This window comes from Hippopotamus amphibius, chromosome 1, assembly GCF_030028045.1.
Source record: "Hippopotamus amphibius kiboko isolate mHipAmp2 chromosome 1, mHipAmp2.hap2, whole genome shotgun sequence".
In the NCBI taxonomy this organism is placed as follows: Eukaryota; Metazoa; Chordata; class Mammalia; order Artiodactyla; family Hippopotamidae; genus Hippopotamus; species Hippopotamus amphibius.
This window is the reverse complement of record NC_080186.1, coordinates 76,921,772-76,941,795: the sequence shown is the minus strand read 5'-3', so window position 1 is coordinate 76,941,795 and position 20,024 is coordinate 76,921,772. Positions and strand designations below refer to the sequence as shown.

Genomic DNA, 20,024 nt, shown 5'->3' with positions numbered 1-20,024 from the left:
GTATTTGTTTTTCTCTTTCTGACTTACTTCACTCCGTATGACAGACTCAAGGTCCATCCACCTCACTACAAATAACTCAATTTCATTCCTGTTTATGGCTGAGTAATGTTCCATTGTATATATGATGGTCACAGATTTAGAACACCCTGGATGATGACAGCACATCCTTAACGGGTGTTAATTCTAACCTAAGATCTTGGCTGGTCTTATAAAGACCATTGTACTGCTCTACCATGCTGGTGGCTTCTAGGTGATGAAATATGTGATGGACCTCTAGTGGATCCAATGACCATGCACAGCACAGTTTTAAAAGGATCTTTGCTCAAAGCCCACCTCTATCCTCCTTCTAGGGTTTAGGCAACTTAATTTCTCCAAATTGCCATTTCTTTATCTTTGAAATGGATTTAAAAATAGAACTTAATGCACAGGTTAATTCTAATTATTTAAGTGGAATTTGGCTTTTAAAGTGTGTATCACTGTGCCAGGTCCATAGTTAGCACTACATTCATGGAAGCCATTAATTATTAGTGACCCCCAAATCTTGAATTTGGTGTCTATATAGGATGACCATCTTCCCGGGTTTGCCTGAGACTAAGGGAGCTATCAGGACACAGGACTTTCAATTTTAAAACTGAAGGTAATAATTGAATGAAAGTAAAAATTTTCTAATTGGAGTTGAGGAGGGCTTTGTGGAAACACTCTTTTTTTTTACCATGTAACGACAACAGACTTCAGGAGCCAGACAGCCATGCCGCCAAAATCTCTTGTTTCATGCTTTAAGACAAATAATTGATCATAAAAGTTATATTACTTCATACTAAATTAAATTGGAAAAAAATGTATCTTTAGTTTCTACTATTCAGAAACTACAAAATAGGAAAAGGTTGATGTGAAAAAATTTTTCCTTTCCTTAATGTACATAATTCAAATGTTTCACTGTTAGAGAAGTTCCTCGGAGCTACTGAGAGGCTGTCTCCTGGGCTATAGGCCCCAGTTTAGCTTGAATAAAACTCTCTTCTATCCCTTAAAAAAAAAATTTCACTATATCTAAGCTATATCCATGTATATCAGTCTGTGTTGGATTCCTTTTCTAGTATTAAAGATGTTGATAATACCATTAATTTGGGGGGAAAATTGTGGGGAAACTGGGCTAGGTTGGTCACCCTATCCTTGTTTTGTTTCATTTATTTTTTTTTTTTTAAGAATATCTTCAGTTTTGCACAGTTGATCCTTGAAAAACGCGGGGGTTGGGATGCTAATCGCTTCATGTAACTTTTGACTCTCTCAAAACTTAGCTACAGTATAACAAAGGGAGATCAACTCGATGATGGGTGATGACTTAGAGGGCCAGGATATGGAGGGTGGAAGGGAGTTGCAGGAGGGAGGGGATATGGGGATATATGTATAAATACAGCTGATTCACTTTGGTGTACCTCAAAAACTGATACAAGAGTGTAAAGCAATTATATTCCAATAAAGAGCTTAAAAAAAATTATTGTGCCTTACCTTAAAAAAAAAAAAACAGCTACAGAAACCTTACTGATAACACAAACAGTTGATTGGCATATTTTGTATGTTATATGTATTATATACTGTATTCTTACAATGAAGTAAGCTGGAGAAAAGAATATGTTATTAAGGAACTCATAAGGAAGAGAAAATACATTTATAATACTATACTGTATTTTTTTTTTGGGGGGGGTACACCAGGTTCAATCAACTGTTTTTATACACATATCCCCGTATTCCCTCCCTTCCTTGACGCCCCCCCCTTGAGTCCCCCCCTCCCTCCCTGCCCCAGTCCTCTAAGGCATCTTCCATCCTCGAGTTGGACTCCCTTTGTTATACAACAACTTCCCACTGACTATTTTACATTTGGTAGTATATATATGTCTGTGCTATTCTCTCGCTGCTATACTGTATTTATTGATACTGTAAGTTAATGTTGTCTGTTTACAAGATTAATCATTTGTTAATACTGACATCAAAAATGAAAAGATCTTGTGAAAAAGAAATTCATGTTTATTTACAGGTGTAACAATTCATGTACGGATAGGGAAGAAGTAGTACTATGATTGCTTTATAGTAGCCTGGTGTAATTGACATGATTACTTCATGGTAACCTAGCCTATGTACTAATGAATGAATCATAAAATTTTTATGGCATGCAATATTACAGTCATATTCATAATACAGTATTGGAAATTTTGTTACTTTTTTTTATAAAACCACTTACCTGTGATGATAGGTTGATATGCAGTTGACTAGGAAAAACGGGCATACTGTATGGTAACGTAATTCTTTGAAAGCAAGTTATAGAACAGTAAGAAAACTAACCATTATTAATTTTATATTAAATATCACTCACTTTATGCCTATGTAAAGATTGACTAGTATCTACTAGTATCTACAAATATTTTATTACATACCTAACTTTTTCTTAATTTTTTGATATTTCTAGGCTATGCAATTCATTTATGAGTTTTTTTCAAATTGTCACAAATCTCCAAAAATTTTCCAATATATTTATTGAAAAAAATCCACCTATAAGTTGCCCTGAACAGTTCAAACCCATGTTGTTCAAGGGTCAACTGTATTTGAAGTACATCTTTTTGCCAGTGATTCTCAAAAGTTTCACAAACTACTTAAAAAAAAAAAGCTTTTATTGGACTCCTACTGTTTACCAAGCACTGGACCAAATGCTTTATATGTGCTACCTCATTTAATCCCCTGTGCAATCTTGTGTGGTACATATATTTTTTCCAATTTTTGTAGACAGGTGACTCAGGCTTAGCTAGGTTATGTGATGCATCCAAGGCCATGCAGCTATGAGAGGGAGAGGTGGGATTTGAACCTGGGGTGCCTGACTGCTTTTTTTCTAATTTAGTCTTTTCTGCTGAAGCGGTGTGGGAACCCAGTTCACAGGGCGTATTTGAGAGATGCTATCCAGGTTTGATCATTATGGGAGGGAATGATGCTCTCCAATCTTGCTCTCTTTCTCCATCTTTTATATACTCAGAATAATTTTGATTAAATGAAACATAAAAAGTAACACCTCTAAGTTCAAGACATTTGGGGTAAAAACTAGACAGATTTTATGAATACATTGCTAAACCTGGAGTTACTGGCTACATGTCAAGGGCAAGAAGCTCACATTTTTCACTAAATAGAGGTGTGGTCAGGTATCAAAAGGATGGTGGAAACACTGAGATCAGGGATGGGTTATGTTGTCAAATAATATACAATATGCACTACGTACTTCATGTGCCTTACATCTTCAATCCTCAGCTCAACCTTATGCAGTAACTATTAGAATTGTCCCCCTTTACAGAGCTTATGTTACTTTCCCAAAGTCACTTGGCTGAGACGTAAGGGAAGCCAGGATTCTAACAGGTGTCTGAGACTTAATCACTCCTCCTTGCCTCTGGGATAAAGTAGTCCCATTGAGATGAAAAGAGTCCATGAGGACAAGAATCTCATTGCAAAGGCAACTTTAGGAATGTGAAAATGAGGCAGTAAGGGGGCAAACACCACAGTTTAAGCTCAAAGAAAAGTTAGATAATGCCAGACTGACAGAGAATGCCTAGGCCTTGCTGTCTCCTGGAACTTTTACTATCTCATGGACCCATTGATCTTGATTAGTTGGTTAATCCTTTTTCTCTTAATATAACAGCTTTATTGAGTATAATTCATATACCATACAATTCACCTTATTTAAAGTGTACAATTCAATGATTTTAGTATATTCAAAGAGTCGTGCAACCATCACCACAATATTAGGACATTTTCTTCATGTCAAAAAGAAACCCCATCTCCATTAGCAGTCACTCTCCATTTCCTCTCAACTCTCCCAGCCCTAGGCATCCTCTGTGCATCTGCCTACTCTGAACATTTTATATAAAAGGAATCATACAGTTTGTGGTCTTTCATAGCTAGCTTCTTTCACTTGGTGTAAGGTTTTCAAGATTCATCCATGGTGCAGCATGTATCAGTACTCATTCCTTTTCATGGCTGAATAATGTTCCATTGTATGAATATATCACATTTATCCATTCATTAGTTGATGGACATTTGTGTTGTTTCCATTTTTTTGGCTACTATGAATAATGCTTTACTAACACTCACGTACAAGATTATGTGTAGACATACGTTTTCATTTCTATTGAGTATATATTGATACTTAGGAATAGAATTGCTAGATCATATGATAACTCAGTTTACACTTCTGAGGAAAACTGCCATACTGTTTTTTTAATTGAAGTATAGTTGATTTACAATGTTATGTTAGTTTCAGGTGTACAACATAATGATTCAATATTTTTATCAGTCATACTCCCTTTAAAGTTATTATAAAATAATGGCTATATTTCCCCGTGCGGTACAATATATTTTTGTTGCTTATTTATTTTATAGATAATAGTTTGTATCTCTTAATCTCATATCCTTATCTTTCCCCTCCCCCACCCCTTCTCCCTACTAGTAACCACTAGTTTGTTTTCTATATCTGTGAGTCTGTTTTTGTTTGGTTATATACATTTGTTTGCTTTATTTTTTAGATTCCACACATAAGTGATATCAGAGTATTTGTCTTTCGCTGTCTGACATTTCACTAAGCATAATACTCTCTAGATCCATCCACATTGTTACAGATGGCATAGTTTCATTCTTTTTTATATCTGAGTAATATTTCATTGTGTATATATATATATCACATCTTCTTTGTCCATTCATCTGTTAATGGATACTTAGGTTGCTTCCATATCTTGGTTATTGTAAATAATGCTGTAATGAACATTGGGATGCATGTCTCTTTTTGAATTAGTGTTTTCACTTTCTTCTGATATAAACTCAACAGAGGAATTGCTGGATTGTATGGTAGTTGTATTTTTAGTTTCTTGAGGAAACTCCATACTGTTTTCCATAGTGGCTGCACCAATTTTCAATCCCACCAACAGTGTACTAGGGTTTCCTTTTTTCCACATCCTTGCCAACATTTGTTATTTGTAGACTTTTGGATGATAACCATTCTGACAGGTGTGAACTGGTATCTCATTTTTTTTTTTTTATGTTTATTTTTGGCCATGCCACACAGCTCGTAGAATCTTAGTTCCCCAACCAGGGATTGAACCCAGGCCCTCTGCAGTGAGAGCGCGGAGTCCTAACGACTGGACCACCAGGGCATTCCCTCTCATTGTTGTTTTGATTTGCATTTCTCTAATGATTAGCAATATTGAGCCTTTTTTCATGTGCCTGTTGACTACGTGTATATCTTCTTTGAAAATATGCCTATTCAGGTTGCCTGCCCATCTTGAAACTGCCATACTGTTTTCTCTACACCATTACATTCCACCAGGAGTGTATGAGGATTCCAACTTCTCCACACTCTTGCCAATACTTGTTATTATTTTGTTGATTATTGCCACCCTACTGGGTATGGGTTAATTCTCTCAAATCCTACTAATGTACCTTCTCAGGCTTCTGGCAATGAAACCGTGTTGTAAATTTGGAACACACATAACACACTTTGAGAAAATATATTTGTTAGACAAACATTTGTCAACCACTCCTAATTTCCTATTTAGTATCATAAAAAATGTTCTCCTAATATTTTATAAGATTATTATATATCTCTTTTAAAAGCCATTAATGCATTAACAATTGTATATGTCTAAATTATTCACACATAGTTTTTGAGGGACACATCTACTTTATCAAGTGAGGAATAGTTGCAGTAGTTATGAGTATTGAAATTGTTCTCACTACTCAAAAAGTCACTTTGAAAGTCTTAAGAATAAATTGATTAAAGAGCAAACTGTCAGAAATATCCATTGGAAGGAGCACAGGCTTTAGAGTTTTGTGTTTGATTTCCAGTTCTGAGAATTTATAGATGTCTTTTATGGTACAAATATCTGAAAACCCAAGTGCAGTGACCTAAACAGACAAGGCTTTATTTATACCAGGCCATAGTGGTAGGTGGTACAGAACTAGCATGTTAATTCAATGATACCCCAAGGACCCAGGCTCTTTCCACCTTTCTCCTCTGCAGTCTTTAGTGTGTTGGCCTTAATTCTCAGATGCTGCACATCCAGGCTTTTCATCCAAGTTTCAGCAAGGAAAGAGATGAAGGGAAAAAGAAATTCTCCCATGGATTTCCCCTTGCATATCATTGGCCAGAATTGAGTTACATGTCTCCTCTGTCTGGATGGGAACCTGGGAGAGGGGTGTTGTGGATGGGGTCCAGTACTGTCATCTAACAGTATTTGCCACATTTGCTAGCTGAGTGATCTTGGCAAATTTATTTAGCTTTGCTAAGCTTCAGCCTCCTGAGAAATGAGTGTAAGTAGTACCATACTGAGTATTATAAAACTTCCAAGAAAGCAAATTATAAGAAAAGGCTCACAAATAGGAAATTCTTAGAAACCGACAAAAAGGCAATGTTAGAGTATTAGAACTTTGTGGTGAAACTCAAGGTTGACTCTATACTTGTTTGATTTGTTTCAGAATCAAAACCTGACTCATTTGGGAGAGAAGATTAATGTAAAGACATAAAAAATGATCATTTACAGGATATTATAAACAATAACTTTACATTATTTTCAAGTAACAGTAATTTTGGACAGATGACTATCTAGAAAGATTGTTAAATGTGCTCTAATAAGTAAGACTAATTTTCTAGCTGTTGTACATATGTCAGTAGTAAAGCCACTCATTTATTCAAACTAGAAACGTAAACCCAACGTGGGCAAGAATTTTTGTTTGTTTTGTTCACTCTGTATTGCTTGAGCCTAGGATGAGGCCTGGCACATAGTAAGTGCTCAATAAACACTGAGTGATTATTCTGATAACTAGAAATAAACATTTTCTGCATCCTCCCTTCACCATTGAGTTAAATAATAATACTACAAGGTCTTATATATTTAAAAAACTTTTTTCATTGTCGTTTCTGAAACCAAGAGCAAATTATAGCCAAACTCAGGCAAACCTAACCCAAATTCTGAATTGAGCCCAGATTAATGGAATTTTATCAATTTTTAAAAAACTTTTTCATGTTTTAGCATAAAAGATGTGAAAGGTTACCATAAAAATGAATGTTCTCCTCTAGCAAATTCAAAGAATGAGCTCCTATAAGAACAGATAAATTGGAAAAGAAAATAAACACCTGTTCGTCTTACACCCATGAGTGTGTAATTAAATTAAAAATTGCACCCATGAGTTGAGAAAACTTAGAGAAACCCATTTTTCTAACTTACAATTAAGAAGGCCTTTCCCCCTAGGAAAAAGGTGACTTATAATCAATTTTGTGGTTGAGGTGGTATCAGATTTAAAAAGGCTGTTCTAGATCCTGGGTTCTCAGGGTATTTTCCACTTGGGCACATAGGTAGAGATCAGCATTTGCAAAGTTTCACTTCCAACTCATGTGGTTCTGTTTTCCAGTAAAATCATGTATAGAAAGAGGCATTTCACCTCAGCCCACCACCCACTTGTTTCCACAGTGGCAGAAAGATGGAATTCCCTCTATGGCAGCCTAGGGGCCATCAGGGCCTCCATCTGGTGTTGGGTTGAAGTTGTAAAGGAGAGTAATTGTGTCTGTGTTGCTTCAAGTCTTCTTTCTCCCCAGTACCTTTGTGGTGACCCCACCAGCAAAGCTGCATGTCCATTCACATACACTCTTCAACCCCTTTGTAATTTGCTTTGTACCAACGGGTGGTGACAGAAAAAAAAGAAACGAACCTCTGCTAATAAACATCTACTTACTGTTGTCCCATTACGCTCAACAGCTTCATGTAAATATGTTCTTTCTTTATCTTGGATAACTCTAGCAGTGTCTGGCACAGTACCTTCTACTCAATAAATACCTGTTGAATGAAAATGAGTGCATGATGGCCCTTCATTATATTTTATTCAAGTCAATTTAACAAATATTTATTTAGCATTTCATGTCTTCTCAGAACTATGTTAAATGCTAGAACATTAAAAAAAAATAGACAACATCTATGTGTATGACAAGTTCATAAACTGTTTAGAATAACAACAATGGTAGAATTTTCAGGTACTGTGAAAGACCAGTAGAGTCTTTTAGTTTTAATGAGACCTCTAAAATCAATTGCCTACTCTTCCAGTTCATAAGGCCTGCTCTTTTTTCCACATCTTCCTCTCCATATGCATATTCATAACAACCAGAAAGAGTTCTTAGATATAATTCTGAGTATATTTAAGGCCGTGATGTTATATTTCTACTGAGTTCTTTTAGACTCAATAATCAGTTCATATGATAAAATTCATCTCCTCACAGATTCTGCACCAGTGCTTGGAGGGCTAGTTGGGGCTGGGGACAAACACAAACTTACTGATATTACTTTACATTCATGACCACTCCCCTCAGCTGGGCCAGATAGCCACCCAGGAGTCCTACTGCACTTCGCTGGCCAAGTCATTCCCCCACTAACTAGGTAATTATCTCATTACTCTTTCTCGCATCTTTGGTCTCTAACAGCTTCTCCCCTCTTCACTCTCTGTTGATGACCTGCTTCCTATTTCACTGAGAAAATAGGAGTAATGAGAAATACCACAACCTTCCTCATCTGCTGACATGCTGACATCTGTACCCACATACTTGGTCTTCCCTTCTGCTACCATGGATGAACTATCATTGCCCTGAGGCCAGCTCTCTGCTGTGTACTAGATCTTAGAGGACAACCCTCCAACAGTATTCCTCTTTTTCTTCTTTATCATCACCTTTTCTATCTTTAATGGATCTCCACATCAGTTTTCAAAGATGTTGTAGCATCTGCTTTCTTGAAAATACAATCCTCCCTTGTTCCCTCCCTTCCACTAATCTAGTTCTCTGCTCCTTCTTATGGCAAACTCCTCAAAAGAGTTGTTTGTACTTTCTGCCTCTTCTTGCTCTCTTTTCATCCTCTCTTTAATCTAGTCAAGTTTTTGCCCTCCACCTGCAGGTCTTATTAGTATTACTAATGACTTCCCCATTACTAGATGCAACGGTTTATTCTCAGTCCCTACCTTCCTTATCAGGAGGATTTACTATTGGGAGCATTTAATTTAGCTTTTTACTTCCTTCTTTTGGCTTCCAGGACAGCTCGCTCTTTTGGTTTTCCTCCTACCTTTCTGGATGTTTTTTCTCAGTGTCTTTTGGCAATTCCCCTTTATTCTGGTAAAGTAATGGTGACCCAGAGCTCTATCCTAGGACCTCTTATTATCTCCATCTACACTCACTACCTAAAAGATCTCATCCAAATTTATGGTGTAAAACTCACTCATAATCTATATCTCTAGTCCAGATATCTCTCCTGAATTGCAGCCATCATTTATCTAACATCTTACTCAATATTTCCTCTTAGATGTCCAAAAGGTATTTTCAAGCTAACATTTCCAAAACCAAATACCAATTTTCCTCTCCGCAGACTCTCATTCTCTATCTTAGTTGGTGGCAACTCCATCCTTTGCAGTATTCAGGTTAAAATCATTGGACTCCTCCTGGATTCCTCTCTATCACACATCCCATTCAACTGATCAGCAAAACCTGTTGGATCTGTCTTTAAAAAGCTGACTTCTTCTCACTGCCTGGTCCAAGCTACATCATCTCTCACCTGCATTATTAAACTAGTGCTCTAGCCTCCACCTTTGCCTGAGTAATTACTTTGTCAGAGTAATCCTCTTCACATGCACATCAGTCACTCCTCTGCTCAAAATCTTCCATTTCACTCAGAGATCAAAGTCAGCACCCTTCCATGGCTTGATGTGATCTTACAATGCCTTCTAAATCTCCCCCTCCTCTAGGACTCACTGATCTCATCTCATCCTTTTCCATTCCCTCAGTCTACCAAGTCTACCAAGCCTCAATGACCTCCTTACTGTTCTTGAACAGAACAGGCAAGGTCCTGCCTCCGGGCCTTTGCACAACACCTAGAATGCTCTTCCTTCATAGACCCACAAGACTTGATTCTGTATTGTTTTAGTGTTACCTTCTCAGATGCTCAGATAGGTCTTCCCCATCTCCCTAAAAAAAAACAAAACAAAAAAACAAAAACAAAACCCACCCCTACTCCCAGCTTTTCCTAACCCCCTTCCTTTTTCCTTCTGAATGTTTATCACCACAAGGCATATTGTATATGTATTTATTTCCACTAGAATGTGTGCTCCACAAAGGTTGGGACTTTACCTGTTTTGTTCATTGTGGTAGTCCCAATGTCTAAAGTAGTGCTTGGAACATAGTGGGTGTTAAATAAATATTTGTTGAATGAATGATCAAATTAAAAAGATACTGTTCACCATCATCAGCAGTGTTTACTGAAAATCTATTAACTACAACTAGGATTAGGTGCAATGGAAGCTTTAGAAAAATATAAATCATGCTGACTCCCTTCAACAAATAATCTGTTATGTATTAATTAGCACAGGAAAAAAGAAGTAAGAAATTTTAAAACTTTGTAATATACGGTTGTATGCAAAAATTGTCCTAAAGTACAGTCAGTCATCATGATTAGATTCTTCATCTAAAGTAGTGCTTTGTGGTCTAGGTGCTAATATGAGGGTAGACTTTAAAAGAAGAATTAAATTACTAGTAGCTATGGTTGATGTCGGTTTGAGAATACATTTCCATTTTGACTTGTGGTCTCAATACGTGTGATAAAAGAATTAGCCACAAACCAATTAAGAACATGTATGTGGTTTTCTCTAACTGGAAAATATTCAAAGATGCCCTACTTACTACTTACACATAGTTGCCATTCTCTTATTTTCACTTTTGAGTACTTATTAACATGAAGTTAGCATTCCTTATTACAAAGCCCTTGCACAGAACCCCTGTGCAATGCTCCTTCCCAGAGTTCAAGCCATGTCCCCAGCTGACTTTCCCAAAGAGGCACAGTAGGCACAGTACCCAGGGCTCGCCGTACTTTCAAGAGTCTACCAAAATGTTTAATTTCTTTTGAAATCCCAGGAAAAAATGAACAATTATGTCAAAGAAAATGTTTTAATAGGTGACATTAATATATTTGCTTTTATATCAACAGTTGTAAAACATAGTCTATATGAATACATGTGTGTGTATATATATGTACATATATATATAAACATAAACATACCTACACACATATAAAATTTTTTATCTTAATGGAAGAAGAGGTCTATGAAGGCAAAAGTGCTTAGAGCCCATGAAAGTCATACTGTGGCCCTGGATGGTCTTGATTTTGTTTTAAAAAATTCTAAAAATTAAACCAATTCTGATTCATTTTTTAAGTAAAAGGTTGCATTCTGAAAGCAAGCTAAAAAGATAGCTTCAAAAAATTGAGGAATGATTAATTCAAACCAACGTAACTGGTGATCATAATCTTTTTTTTTTTTTAAGTGTAGAGACAGAAGAAGAGCAAGAATATCTCACTTCAAGTTATATTAACATCTCCACTGATTCACTGCAAGGTGGCAAAAAGTATTTGGTTTGGGTCCAAGCTTCAAATGTACTGGGCATGGAGAAGTCGAAACAAGTGCAAATTGACCTGGATGATATAGGTAAAGAATAAGAAATTCCATAATGGCTTTACAAAAAAACAACTAATTTGTGCTGACCTAATCAAATGAGGTTGAGATCTGAAAGGAGTTTCCCTAAAGTTCCTGAAGATCATGATAAAGAAAACAAGATTTTCCCATAATCCACTGCCTGAGACAAGTCAAAGATTAGTAAGGCTGCCATTGTCTTGTGTATTTTTCCAGTCTTACTTCTACATGGGGTATGTCTTTTCACAATATTTATTCAGAACTTCTTTTGTTCATGCATTGTTCTAAGGGCTAGGGAGAATAAGATAGACAAGGAAGGTACCTGCTTGTCTTGCAATCTACCAGGGAAGAGGGAAATAAATAAGGATTATAATAAAGTGTGATGAGTCTTATGTTGTGAGAGGTACAGCATACTAAAGCATTCTACTGTATACACAGAACTTATGTTTTTGTTTGCTTTTGTTTGACAAGTTCTCCAAAAAACGTAGAAAATTGTGGAGAATTATGTAGACATCTCTATGTACACCAACCAGATTCAACAAAAGTTAGCATCTTTTGCTTTAGGTGTTTTAGAATTTGCCTTTTTAAAAAATTAATATAGAATAAATATTTGTATGAATTTAGTCTACAATCTTATTTTTAATTAATATATTTAATTAGTCCCTTATTATTGTTCTCAGTTTTACACCATCATAAACCATATGGCCATGGACAATCTTTTGGCTGAATTTTTGCATAGTAGTTGTTTTTCTCCTTAAGATAAATTCCAAAAAGTAATTGCCCTTGAGCCTTTTACAACTACATCCTGGTCCTAATGCGAGAGTTCAGCCAAAGAGCACCAAGTGTGAATCACCTTCTCTTTGCAGATCCTAGTGCCAATTACTCCTGATTTTATTATTAAAGATGATTTCTGTAGCTAACATTTATGGCACTTTCTTCAGTGCTAACTGCTTTTACATGCACTATCTTATTTAACCCTCACAACAACCTTATTTTGTAGAAATGATTATAATTTATACATGAGGAAACCAAGGCTAAGTGGCATTAAGAAAGCTGAGGTTGCAGAATGGGAAGCCTCTAGTTCTAGTATCCTCAACTCCTATCCTCAGTCTTTATTTAAAAGCACATTGCAATGTGTCTGACAACTTTCCTGCTGATTAATGATCTAGGGGATGTAACATCTCTCAGGGTACAACATGGGTATCCTTTGGGCTCTACTGGGATCTTCTATTGGAACTAATATCTCAACGTCTCAACTAAACTCAACTATCTCAACTAATAGGATTGGTCTAAAAATCTGTCCTTATGCTATGAATAGTGGCTTTGAAAACAAACACTGCTAACTATAGAGATGAATAGTAACTCCATTGTATTGTATATTCCTGAAGTTATAGTTCTTTGGACCACGATCTACACATTTTTGTAAGTTTATATTTTGAGGTAGGATATAGCCATAACATGCCCTTTTCTTAAAAACAGTTTCCTTTCAATGGATTAATGATGTTTAAAGGTATCATGCTCAGTATCATTTTGGCAGTATCATTTTGAGGAACTAGATTATTGTTAGTAGTATTACTGCTAGTATTACCATTGCTATCTCATTATGATCTTAGTGTCATTGCATCCATATACTGGAACACCTATAGCATTCCAGACAATTAATATGCAAATCACATTTAATTGTGGAAACAATCATACATGGTACCACTGTGCCCATTTTATAGAAGAAGAAAGAGATAAAGTAATTTGCTCAAAGTGCATAGCTACCAAGGAGGAGAACCAGAATTCATCCCAGACTTGCTGACTTGCAAGTTAACTACCACCCCACCTCCCAAAATCTCATCTGTCTGTCACCTTCAAATCTGCTTTTCACACTGAACCAGGAAGCCTCTTGTTGGAGTTACTCCACCTCCTCCTCCTTCTCATCCTTTCTCAGTATCCCAAAATGGATTCTTAGAAACTCAGGTTGAAAAACACAGGTTGACAGTGTAGGAGGCTACTCCCAACAGTAGGTTATTAACGGATGAACTGTATTCATTTGTGGCACTTTAAGAATGAGACATTGCAAGTTAGATAAATGAGCTGTTCTATGAAACTAAAGACAGAGGACTCTCCTGGGAGCAATTTCCACATAACAGCTAAGGGATTGGGATTTAATTAAGTTAGGGAGGTATGCTGAAAGGCAGGGCTGAGTTAATAGTGCAGTAACACTGCCAAAATGACATGTGAGGGGAATGCTTAAGCTTCTCTTATAGAGAAATGAGTTTCAATACAGAAAATTTAGTGCTTTCCTGCTGCCATTTTGAGCATTAGTTCTCCCGACTGAATAATTATAAGTAAATACATGTTGTTATAAAGATACCAAACAACTATAATATGGTTCTTTATTTCAATATAAGTGGAAACTAAAAATATGGCATCTATGATGGACTGGACTTTTTTTCAAAAATGTAAGATCTGATGGGAATGTTTGACACTAAGCAATGAGAGCAAAAATTCAACATTTTGAGTCTTGTGTAACAAATTAATGTTCAAGTACATATTATGTAGCACATGTTTATTTGAAAAATATAAACTCATTTAAACATAAAGCCTTAGATCTCTACTGCATTGATCTGCTCTGTGCTAAGACTCTATCTTAAACCGGACTTACTGTTCTATCTGCATTTCTCATAGGACTAACCAGACTTTTGCTTCCTCCCTAGAACATTTCTTTCTGTGAAAGGGTCTCAGAATGCTTGTGCTGTTGTACCTGTGGCAGGCTACACTCAGGGGTGGGAGACAGGAGGGGGTGGGTAATTTATAGTTTGAGGGTGCTTAAACGGTCCCAAGTGGTTTCAGAGCCCTGGAGATCTACTTCCCTGACTCTAGAAATCACTGAATTCTGATTCTTATTACAAGAAGCTTTAACTAGCAAAAGGAAGCCAACTATGGAATTCAGATGATAGAAGTTCAGTATGGTAAGCTCTTTAATTAGACTAATTCTGCTACTACTACTTATATTCTATGCTAGGTTTAGCTCAAGGATTTTATTTTGTCAGTGCTACTAGAAAGCAAACCTTTAATTTTTATATTTTTCTATAAATCATGTATCTGTGCATATAATTTTAGATATTATTCATTGAAAATAAAATAATTTTCCCAAAGAATACTTTATAAACTTAGAATAAACAAAAAGGAAACTAATTCATAGAGAATATTAAGCTGTAATAATGGCCCCTGAAAACACACATACAGGTTCTTGAGTTCTTTGTTAAATAAATATTGGGTTGGCCAAAAGGTTCTTTTGGGGTTTTCTGTAAGATGTTATGGAAAACACTGAATGAAATTCTTGGCCAACCCAATAATAAATACATCTAACAAAGTCATAGGTTTTCATTGTTCTATTATGCATGTAGGAGAAATGGAAAGTGCCAATGATTTTATTCTGTTCAGACAGAACAAATTTACAAGAATTTACACAGTTTAGCAATACAGAGATTCCAGTTACACCATTACTCCTAGTACAAAAAGTAGCTAGTAAGATAACCAATCAGAATTTGTTTTCTTTTGAAAAACCTAATCACAGAACACGGCAATAATTTGTAAAGTCTTAGAGTCTTGTGAGACTCTTTGTTCAAATCATACTTTCAAATACAGATTTATTTTAATAGATAACAAAACCAGTTAGCAATAGATATAAATATTCATAAAAATTTCCCTATGACATAAGAGAATAAAAATATTATTGTGAAAGATCTCAACTTAACATCTTACCAAATCAGATTTTCTGAACTAAATTTAGGATGCAAAACATCATTTCTCCCTAAACAGACACAGGAAAGAAGTGATATCTTCTTTACCTCTTTTTTACACTCTTTTGTTAATAGGTCAGGCTTCAGAATTTCACTAGTTAGGAATATTAGAGAGTGTGAGATGGGAAAAGACAAGACTGTTAGAGTTCCATTTAAAAGAAATGGAGAATGGGTGGAATAGATATTTACTTAGGAACAGCAGTTTCCTTCTACATAATAGATTAGAAAACAAGAAAAATTTCATTGTTAATTAGATTATGAGATTTTTTTTTAGTACTTTGAGTTTTAACATGTCTAAATATTGATGAAAAAATATTGATTTCTCCCTAGGCAAGTTTTAAGCTGCTGGATTTCTGCTTTTGTTTTTTTTCTAGTGATACCTTCTGCAACCATTATTTCCAGGGCTGAGGATATAAATACTACAGTGCCCCAAACCGTAATCCACTGGAATAGCCAAACATCAGTTGAAAAGGTTTCCTGTGAAATGAGATACAAGGCTACAACCAACCAAACTTGGAACGTAAGCTAACTTTCACTATTCTTTTGCATGTGAGTGAGTGAAAGAAAAGACAGCCAACAGTCAGTGACCACAGTGGGTGTATAATGATCTATTTTACATGTTTTTATCTGATTGTGTGATATTCAAACCACTATAGTTTTAATAATGATGCTTCCAAATAGAGAGGTGTTTCCTGAAAAGGTCGCTTGCCTTTTGTAAACTGCTAAATAGACAAATGTCCAACTAGGAGGGATTAATCTATTTAGCTCCTTGTAATTCAGTGTCTCTTAGGGTGAAATTTGTATCAGTGATTATGAATATGAAATGTAAGTATTCTATGCTGAAATATAATAGCCATCCAGGGAAATAAAATCTGTTCAAAAAGCTTCAGATTGACGGGTGTCTCTTTTTAAATGAAAAATGTTCAATCCAAAATGTAAGAATTGTTACTATATTAGTCTTAGATGAGCATAAGGCAAAAAGTGAATGTCTAGGCAAACTAACCTTTCTTAAATACCAATGGTAAGTTAACAAGTGTCTTAGCAGAGGCATAAGTACAAGGTTCATTAATAAAATCACATCACATGACAGCACTTTGTGAACACTATAATAAAAACTCACTAATTTGAACTACAGGGTAACACTAGCCTGACTGAAGAAAAAGTATCAATTTTGATATATTTGAAAAGAAATGCCATTTTATTATTTTTAAGTACAATAAACTGCCATTTAAACAAAATAATTAAGGAATGGAGTTTATGGCTTTGCTTAATTAACAGTTATGTATCACGTATGAATTTAGCGGTTTTCAGGGAGCTAAGTGATATGAAATGTATTTATTATCTGATGATTAGCATGACTCCAAAGCCTTCATTGTTCTGAACATGAATGATATTTTCTTTGCTGTGGCGCAATATGTTTAAAGAGCATCAAGAAAATGAGGGTAAAACTATACTGATTTCATGACAAACTCTAAAGACTGCTCTTTAAAAATAAATCCTCAATGCCAACTTATTTACCCTTGTTCATTCAAGTAAGAAATGTGATCTTTTAGTTGTTTAGATCACACTTAGATGCAAGCCCATGTTCTGCAACATTTGCTCAATAACCAAATGAAGATCCTGCTGGACTCCTTGACTAAATAATTACAGCATTTGTGTGCACAACAACCACATGCTTGAAGCCTAGGACAAGCAAGATTAAAAAAAATCCACAGCCAATCTTTTGCAAATGTGCAATTTAGGTAAATTTGAAAACAACCCAAATTAAGTTCTCATCTTAGATTTTGAGTGAATGAGGCTTTACTCTAAAAAGACACCTGGATAGTGCCATGGTCATAGGATGATATTGAGAATATGAAATTCCTTTATTTGGCATAAGTAGGAGGAAGTAATAAGCAATAAGAACGTTTAGAAAATAGAAAGAAGTTATAGTATGAGTATTTCTGAATAGATTTTCAAAAACCAACTGTTTTCTGGATCATATGGTAGTTCTATTTTTAGTTTTTTAAGGAACCTCCAAACTGTTTTCCATAGTGGCTGTAACAACTTACATTCCCACCAACAGTGTAGGAGAGTTCCCTTTTCTCCACACCCTCTCCAACATTTACTGTTTCTAGATTTTTTTGATGATGGCCATTCTGACAGGTGTGAGGTGATACCTCATTGTGGCTTTGACTTGCATTTCTCTAATGATTAGTGATGTTGAGCATCTTTTCATGTGTTTGTTGGCCATCTGTATGTCTTCTTTGGAGAAATGTCTATTTACGTCTTCCGCCCATTTGTGGATTGGATTGTTTGCTTTTTTGGTATGAAGCTGCATGAGCTGCTTGTATATTTTGGAGATTAATCCTTTGTCCTTTGCTTCCTTGGCAAGTATTTTCTCCCATTCTGAGGGCTGTCTTGCTGTCTTATTTATGGTTTCTTTTGCAGTGCAAAAGCTTTTGTTTCATTAGGTCCCACTTGTTTGTTCTTGATTTTATTTCCATTATTCTAGGAGGTGGGTCAAAAAGGATCTTGCTTTGATGTATGTCATAGAGTGTTCTGCCTATGTTTTCCTCTAAGAGTTTTATAGTGTCTGGCCTTACATTTAGGTCTTTAATCCAGTAATCCCACTACTGGGCATATAACCAGAGAAAACCATAATCCCAAAAGAAACATGTACCATAATGTTCATTGCAACACTATTTACAATAGCCAGGACATGGAAGCAACCTAAATGCCCATCAACAGATGAATGGATAAAGAAGATGTGGCACATATATACCATGGACTATTACTCTGCCATAAAAAGGAATGAAATGGAACTATATGTAATTAGGTGGATAGACCTAGAGTCTGTCATACAGAGTGAAGTAAGCCAGAAAGAGAAAAACAAATACTGTTACAAATATGCTAACTCATATATATGGAATCCAAAAAAAAAAAAAAAAAAGGTACTGATGAACCCAGTGACAGGGCAAGAATAAGGATGCAGATGCAAAGAATGGACTAGAGGACATGAAGTTGGGGAGGCGGGGGGTGAAGGGGAAGCTGAGACGAAGGGAGAGAGTAGCATAGACATATTTACACTACCAACTGTAAAATAGATAGCTAGTGGGAAGTCGCTGTATAACAAAGGGAGATCAACTTGATGATGGGTGATGCCTTAGAGGGCCAGGACAGGGTGAGTGGGAGGGAGTCGTGGGAGGGAGGGGATATGGGGATATATGTATAAATACAGCTGATTCACTTTGGTGTACCTCAAAAGCTGGCACAAGAGTGTAAAGCAATATATTTCAATAAAGAGCTTAAAAAAATAAAAAAAACTGTTAGATCTGGGAGAAAAAAAACAACAACTGTTTTCTGAATGAAACTTGTTTTCTGCTCCCCTGGTGGTGCTACGTATGCCACTGTGAAACTTGGTAACTTAGAGGTAAATTTGAGCTCCCTTTTCAAAACTTTCTCTTTATAAGAAGCAGGCAAATAAAGGAGCTGGAAGAATATCTGTTACCTCATTTAATCTTCACCACAATCTTTCGTGATAGGTAGTATCAGCGCCTTCACAGAAATGAGGACATGGGCTTGAAAGAGCTTAAGCCAGGTTCTCCAAGCTTGCAGTGTTAGTAACTTAGTGCCTCTCACAGACCCTACGTCACTTTGGGCACCCCAAAATGTTTGGGAAGTGAAGGAACCAGTTTCAATTCAAAATCTGTATCCTATCCCTTTTACCATGATTCCTCCAAATGTAACTACTCACACATATGACCCAAGTCCGGTTGTTAACAGCCAGAATGGAGCTTTGTTTTTCACATTTGTTACCTGTCAATTTCATCTGGATCACAGCCTAAAATGTTGTCTTTACCTCCGTGTAAGAAGACAGGAAGTGAGAGTCTTAAAGAGTGGGCAGACACAAAGGAGTACCGATTTACTCTTCCACCCAGCTCTGCCTCCATCAGATAATTGCTGAAGGGAAGCTCTTTACTTCAAAGTGGCAGACAGCTACGCAGACAGCCTTGTGGCTAAGCACACAGGCTCTAGAGTTCAAAGCCTGGCTCTGCCACTTTCTGGTTGTGCAGCCGAGGGAAGCTAAGCCTTCCCTGGCTTCTCTGAGCCTCATTATTACCACACTTAAAAGAGGAATAAGATAGGCACCTACCTCATGGTTTGGGGCATGGTCAAATGCCTGGAATAGAGTTAATGTTCAGTAAATGCTGGCTGTTACTGTTACTCTTCATCTTAACCTTCAGGAGTGTCACGTTTCAGGTGTGGTCGAGCCAAGGATGCCCATCTGAAAATCAAAATCAGTTCATTGAGGGTATTTTCAACCATTTTTTTTGACTGATTCAGCATTTATTGCTTAGGAAAAGGAGGAATATCTAACTAAAGACCCTCAAAAAGAAGTCTCAGTGAGTTCTGAGACAATTCAGCGCAGTGATCATCTATTCATAATTTGATCTACTCACACTGTGTCAATTAGCTTATGTGGGTCTCAAGTGTTACATTTTTTTTTAACTTCTTTATTGGAATAAAATTGCTTTACACTCTTGTGCCAGCTTTTGAGGTACACCAAAGTGAATCAGCTGTATTTATACATATATCTTCATATTCCCTCCCTCCCGTGACTCTCTCCCACCCTCCCTGTCCTGGCCCTCCATCACCTGTCATCAAGTTGATCTCCCTTTGTTATACAGCAACTTCCCACTAGCTATCTATTTTACAGTTGGTAGTGTAAATATG

The 20,024-nt window shown here is 36.3% G+C and overlaps 2 protein-coding genes across 4 annotated transcripts in view; one reads left to right on the top strand and one right to left on the bottom strand.

Annotated features, from left to right (window-relative positions):
* Positions 1-20,024, bottom strand: part of C1H1orf141 (chromosome 1 C1orf141 homolog) — a 205,821-nt gene that overhangs the window by 109,357 nt on the left and 76,440 nt on the right. For all 3 annotated transcript variants that reach the window (XM_057716964.1, XM_057716955.1, XM_057716947.1), the window contains exon 2: positions 19,444-19,575. The gene's annotated coding sequence lies outside the window, so the exon portion shown is untranslated. The remainder of the gene's footprint in view (positions 1-19,443; positions 19,576-20,024) is intronic.
* IL23R (interleukin 23 receptor) overlaps positions 1-20,024 on the top strand; it is a 67,981-nt gene that overhangs the window by 16,317 nt on the left and 31,640 nt on the right. The window contains exons 4-5 of the mRNA XM_057716977.1: positions 11,369-11,529; positions 15,683-15,828. Coding sequence (XP_057572960.1) covers positions 11,369-11,529; positions 15,683-15,828 — 307 coding nt within the window. The remainder of the gene's footprint in view (positions 1-11,368; positions 11,530-15,682; positions 15,829-20,024) is intronic.